This window comes from Telopea speciosissima, chromosome 7 (genome assembly GCF_018873765.1).
Source record: "Telopea speciosissima isolate NSW1024214 ecotype Mountain lineage chromosome 7, Tspe_v1, whole genome shotgun sequence".
NCBI lineage: Eukaryota > Viridiplantae > Streptophyta > Magnoliopsida > Proteales > Proteaceae > Telopea > Telopea speciosissima.
In genome coordinates this window covers 16,288,386-16,295,154 of record NC_057922.1, presented here as the reverse complement: position 1 = coordinate 16,295,154, position 6,769 = coordinate 16,288,386, and the positions used below count along the sequence as shown (strand labels likewise).

Below are 6,769 nucleotides of genomic sequence, written 5' to 3'. Positions count from 1 at the left end.
TCACTTAGAAAGAAGCAATTGGTTGACAAAGTTATCAAAATTGAGGTGTGAGGAACCACCAGGAGCAATGGCCTCTTCAGCTTTCTTCTTCCATTCCATAGCTTTGTTCTTCATCTCCTTAACCTTAACTCCTACCATCAGGTCCCTCACAAGCATTTCTACATCTTCCCTCTTCACATTACTATCAATCTCGTCGCCAATCCCCCAATTTACACAGGAATACCTGCAATTGGTTTGTTGCTCGGCGAAGAACGGCCAACAGAGTATAGGCACACCACCACATATGGTTTCAAGCGTAGAGTTCCAACCACAATGTGTTAAGAAACCACCGATTGCTGGGTGGTTCAGTACTTGCTCTTGCCGGCACCAACTCGCTAACATACCCCTTTCTTTGGTCAGAGTCTCGAACTCGGGTGGCAACATTGCCGAGTCACCCCTCACGAGATCAGGTCTTATGATCCACAAGAACGTCTGTTCGCTATTGGCGAGTCCCCAAGCGAACTCAACCAGTTGCTGAGCTGTCATAACTGTGATGCTTCCGAAATTCACATACACCACTGAACCGGGTTCTTTGGAGTTGAGCCAATCGAGACACTCGGGTTCTTCTCTCCATAGATTGGACCCAATTGATTTTAAACCATCATTCTCGACCTGGTTCAGTAGCAACTGTAGAGGTCCGATGCTGTAAACGGGAGGCAACATTGAAGAGAGAGCATTTAAGACATCTTTCTCAATGGCATCAAAGGAGTTTATAATGATCGCCGTAGCTCTTTTACTTCTTCCTGTCTCTCTCTTTAGAAAGTTGAGCATGATGTCGTTGGGATCGGTAGTTCTAACAAAACTCGGCATATCTCTTAAGCGCATGTCCTTCATTCCTGGGATGCCATCGATCTCAGTGTCAAGATACCCGTTTGTCAAGCAGCTCACGTCTGTTGTGTTGTTACAGAGAACGAAGAAACAAAATATGTTAACGTTTTCTGTGCAAAAAATTATTATCCAAGTTCCTAACAAGCGGTATCAGAATCATGTACCTTTGAGTGGTGTAAGGCCTTTTTCGATGAGGAGATAATAGTGCATGTAGGCTAAGAAGCCACAAGCACTAGGGGTCCAGAACAAAACTTCTGGGATTCCAAGTTCTTCAGCAGCGTCAAGAGTGAAACTCATGCAACCATCAGCGACTATGCAGGTTACCGGAGGGATGCCATCGGTGGTGTTGAGTTGGGAGAGAAGGGTGCGAAAGGGGAGTAAACAAGTCTTAGAGGTGGAGTCACAGAGGGAAGGGATGTCTTGGGTGGCATCTACATCTGGAAGTGGGAGACCATCAGGAATGGAGTGGAAGCGAAAGCCAGGTAAAGCCTTTAGAGAATCAGGGCCTCTTGATTTGAGTAAGCGACTGTAATTGTATTCGGTGTGAACGAAGGAGACATGGAAACCTCTATGATGGAGAAGCTTTGCCACTTTAAACATTGGGTTTATGTGGCCTTGGGCTGGGTATGGGATGCAAACCACATGGGGCTTCCTCTGTTTCTCCTGTACCCCAATATCAGAACCCATCTCTCTTTCTTGGGTGTCTCTAGCTTGCAAGTGTATTAGAGACCTACTGGCTTCTTTCCCTCCCTCCTTCCCTCCCTCAGGTTTTATATATGGGGAAAACGAAGTTTGACAAGACAACAACGAGTTATTAATCTGGAAGATTAACACTTAAAGTTTGCGTTTACCGATAAATATAAATAAAAAATGGAAGTGACTTGAACAGTGGTGGTTCAAAATTCAAATTTAAGATTTTTAATGTGTTTTTTTTTTTTTGGTCAAATGCATACTCGAGTTTAAAAGGATAAACCAACCTTTCAAGTAGGGGAATACAAATTAACAAACACTAACACACCCACCTGATGTGAGACTCACTCAACCGCACCGTGTGTTGGCAAGCCATATCAATTTGCATCTTATAATAACCAAAGTGCTGAACCCCACAAGTTGTAGAGTCTAAACAGATCTCACAACTTCCATGGGGTGTTGGTCCTAGATCCACCTTTGGCACTTAAGACCCATACCCTATAGAGGGTTGAGCATGGTTCTAGGGCACGGTATCGGATCGGGTATCATCACTTACAAAATTGATCGAAACGGATCGGCTGTATTGAATAAAATTATCCCTGAATCTCTTTAAAAAATAAATTTTTTGACTATTTTACCTTTTATCTGTATCGTGTCACCGATATGATATGAACATAATATCAAGATCTACTACATATCAAACCGATACATATCACCTAATACGATACCGATACTCAGAACCTTGGGGTTGAAATCTATCCCCTAGGATAGGATACAAAGCTCCAATCTTGAAGTTGTAAGTTGTAACATTTTTCTCTCTCTCATTTGTTTTTATTTTGGCTGAAGTTTTCTGTGCCGCAGCACAGCCTACGCTCAAACACATAGACTTGCCTTTTAAGAGAACAAGATAATCATTTCGCCCATCCCATGTGTCTGACCGCAGCCTTAAGGCTTATGACTTTATTCTTACAACAAAATGCGGCCGCCTGGGGTATTAATTAAGTACCAACATTAAATTGCTGGCATTGCCATTCAAAGCTACCAACATTAAAGAAAAGATGAGATAACATAAAATATTTATGCAGCGAGATACGCGGATCATTTCTGAGATCTACGCCTATTATATGACAACCCTTATCATAAATTATTCTTATACATTATTTTAAGATGTATCTTGTTTGTCACAAAAATTGATGAAGTGAAAAGTTGCAATTTCCTTTTGTTTACCCTTTTTTTTAGACTTTTAGTCTCAGCAGTTTTTTTTTTTTTTTTTATAAGTAATGAACGTGGGAACAACGTTCCAGAAACATCCTCAAACACCAGGGACATGAAAGGGGGAGGGATTCAGATCCGGCACTTATACTGCTGAGAGCCCACAGCCGAGGAGGCTAGCAAATCAGCTACACTGTTGGCCTCATAGAAAGCATGTACAAATAGAATACCATCAAAGAAAGAAATAAGAGAATTAACGACACTTTGAAATTAGTCTCAGAAGTTATTTAATATAAAACGTTACTAAATAATTTGAAACAATAACAACAACTATAATCTTATCCTAACTAAATGCGGTCGGCTACATGGATCCGAAAAGATCAAAACAAAAAAAAAGTGGGGGGTTGTTTAAGCATTAGTCAAAACAGCATCCCAAGAACATCCCGTTATACGGGATCGGCTACACAGGTCCTTAACCTCCAAACAACTCTATCCGCGGTCATACTAGGATCTAGCCCTACCATATGCATATCCTTTCTTACCACTTCTTCAATAGTCATTTTAGGTCTGTCCCTACCTCTTTTAGTTCCTTCCAATTGAATCTGGTCACTCTTTCTTATTGGTGCATCCGTGGGTCTCCTTTGTACATGACCAAACCATCTCAAGCGGCTCTCCCGAAGTTTGTCCTGGATTGGTGCAACTCCCAATTCGGTTCTAATACAAACTTTCTTTACTCTATCTCTCCTGATCTTGCCGCATATCCTCCTCAGCATCCTCATCTTCGCTACACTCATCTTATCTATATGACTCTTCTTAACTGCCCAACATTCCGCCCCATAAATCATCGCTGGTCTTATTAATGTCCTGTAGAATTTTTCCTTAAGCTTAATAGGGATACGTTTGTCACATAAAACTCCTGATGCTCCTCTCCATTTCAACCATCCTACTTTAATTCTATGGGAAACATCATCTTCTATATCACCTTCTTTGTTAAAGATTGACCCTAGGTATTTAAAGCATTCACTTTGTGGTAGCTCTCTCTCCTCAAGTTTTACCACTTCATCATCTCTCCTTGTTTGCCTGAAGTTACACATCATATATTCTGTCTTTGTTCTGCTTAACTTAAAACCTCTTGATTCCAAGTTTGATCTACATAGTTTCAGCTTTGCATTAATCCCTTCCACTGTCTCATCTATCAAAATAATATCATCAACGAATAGCATACACCAAAGGATTTCATCTTGAATATGTCTAGTTAAATCATCCAAGATGAGTGCAAATAAATAGGGGCTTAGAGCTAATCCTTGGTGTAGCCCAATTGTAATTGGGAATTCACTACTTTGACCCTCTGCAGTTTTGATACTTGTCACCACGTCCTCATACATGTCCTTAACTATATCCACATAGTTAATTGAGCTCCTTCTCTTCCCTAGGACATGCCAAATGAGCTCTCTAGGCACTCTATCATATGCCTTTTCTAGGTCGATAAAGACCATATATAGATTCCTTTTGTGAGCTCTAAAGATTTCCATAAGCCTCCTTAGAAGGTAAATAGCTTCTGTCGTGGATCTCCCTGGCATAAAACCAAATTGGTTGTCCGATATATCAGTATCTCTTCTTAGGTGAGCTTCAATGATTTTCTCCCAAAGTTTCATGGTATGACTCATTAGCTTAATGCCTCTATAGTTATTGCAGTTCTGGATGTCACATTTGTTCTTATAAATCGGAACTACAATACTTCTCCTCCAATCATCTGGCATTTTCTTTGTACTTAGAATCTTGTTAAACAACTTGGTTAGCCAAAATACCCCCCTTCCTCCTAAGCTCTTCCATACTTCAATTGGGATCTCATCCGGTCCTGGTGTTTTGCCTACCTTCATCTTTCGTAGAGACTCTTTAACTTCGGCTTCTTCAACTGGTTGGAGCTGTCCATGGTGTGTGTTGGCTTCAAGCCTATTGCTTTCCACTTCTGAAGTGACCCCATCAGTCGAGGTAGCTCCATTTAGCAAATTATAAAAATACTCACCCCATCTCTCCATAGTGTCTACATCCCGTATTAGTACTCTACCATCCTCGCTCTTTATGCATCTAACATGGTCCAAATCTCTGCTCTTCCTTTCTCTTATTTTAGCTATCCGATAGATCTCATTTTTCCCTTCCTTTGTATTAAGTTTTTCATAAAGTTCATCATATTTCTTCGCTCTTGCTTTCCCCACAATATTTCGAGCTTCATTTCTGGCCGAATAATAGCTCACTTTATCCTCTCCCTCGTTATTTGAAAATGATTTATTATTATGCTATTAAAATTTATCTCTCTCTTTTTTTTTTTTATGGTAAAATTTATCATCATGTGGGCTCCTATTGGACGACTGTTTGAGTTTAAAAATTACCGCAAGCGTACGGGTCAATCGTAGCTACGGGTCGAACACGAGGAGATATACGCCACTCTATTTAATTAACTTAAAAGTAATGCAAAGTGAACCAAATTAAAGTGTTAAATTAAACTAATTAAACTAATGAAAATTAATGCATCCTAACTCATAAGCATCTAACAAAATTAAGGGATTAAATTGGCGTCCTAACACATAAGCATCTAACCTATCAAACTAAAGCGAATTGAAAGGAATAACAAAAACACAGCCACACTTCATAATCATATAAAAAGAAATAAGGGAATAAAAGTGCATCCACATACCACAACCATATCAAAAAAAATAAAAGAAATAAAGAGAGAAGAAGAAGAAGATAGAGAGAGATAGAGGAAAGGGAGAATGAGATTAAGGGTTTAGAGAATGAGATACCTTGATGTGCTTGAATACTTGAATAAGCTCACCATGGCTTCCTCTTCTAAATCTCCATGTCTTGTCATCAACATAGGAACTTAGACTAGGAAGCTTTAAACTAAAACTATAACAACTATTAAACTAGACTTATGAAATCAAAACTAAGAACTTGAAATCAAATAGGAAAAGAAGAGAAAATTTCACTAAGTGAATGAAATAAAAATTACACTAAAAAACTGAATTAAAATTGAACTAGAAACTAACTAAAAACTGAACTAAAAAAACTACTCACTCCTTACAACCCAGAGGGTAAGGGGTATTTATAAGAGGAAGAGAGGAGAAGAGAGAATAGGGAAGTGTAGGAGAAATATTCCCTAAGAAAAGAGAATATTATCTTCTCCTTCCTCTTTTACAATGCCTTGAATCTTAAGAAAAAAGAAAAAAATAGAAAGAAGAAGAAGAGAAGATTATTTACATAGACCTTTTATTTCTAGAAAAGTAAACTTTCAATTCTAACAAGTGCTTCCTTTTCTTTGTAGATATCTTCTCCAAACAATAAAATCAAAGCATCTTTGATTTTTCAACTTTCTATAGGTGAGAGAATATCTTTTAAAATAAATCTATCCCAAATAGAATTTCAGAAGTGCCCTTGAGAAGTTGGAGGAGAGAGAGAGTAAGGGTGATGACTAGGATTCCTTCCAGAATAAATAAAATACCCATTCTGTCCTTCAGAAAACGTGGAGCATGGGGTGCTTATATAGGCCTCACCATTGTGTTCCTTACGAAAAATCACCCAAAATAGACCCAAATTTCGTCCAATTTGGAGTTCGGGAGCCCAAGATATCTCAAGTTGAAGTTGGACTGTCCAGAGCCCTCCAAATGGAATCTTTCGGGTACAGGAAATATAACTTCTGGTTATTACGTTAAGACCCTAGAATCCGAACTTTTGCTTCATTTTGTCTCCAGCCGACTGTCAATAATTGCAAATAAACCCCTATAGACCATTTTCGCGCTTCGTTACGGAAACGGCCGTAACTTCTTCGTTTCAACTCGGAATCAAGTGCCGTTTGAACCGTTACGAAGCTGACTCGATGGGCTACACATCCAAGCCATTAACACCTTTAAATAGCTTAAAAATATTTCTTTAGCATCATCTCTTCCATTTTCTCAAGAATTCATCTAAAACCTGAAAAGCACAAGAAAGCACCGAGTAACTC

At 39.1% G+C, this 6,769-nt stretch overlaps 1 protein-coding gene across 1 annotated transcript; it reads right to left on the bottom strand.

The window, feature by feature from the left end:
* LOC122669418 (7-deoxyloganetin glucosyltransferase-like) lies at positions 1–1,578 on the bottom strand. Its single transcript, XM_043866176.1, has 2 exons — positions 1,032–1,578; positions 1–929 (listed from the first exon to the last, which is right to left on the bottom strand). The coding sequence occupies exons 1-2, from the start codon at positions 1,552–1,554 to the stop codon at positions 1–3; spliced, it is 1,452 nt and encodes a 483-aa protein (XP_043722111.1). The 5' UTR covers positions 1,555–1,578.
* Positions 1,579–6,769: the final 5,191 nt, after the last annotated feature.

Bases quoted from the DNA above. Each gene is read 5' to 3' on its own strand.
- LOC122669418 (XM_043866176.1), bottom strand. From the start codon at position 1,554: ATGGGTTCTGATATTGGGGTACAGGAGAAACAGAGGAAGCCCCATGTG. The intron at 930-1,031 runs GTACATGATTCT...ACAACACAACAG, and splicing joins AGGCCTTACACCACTCAAAG to ACGTGAGCTGCTTGACAAAC.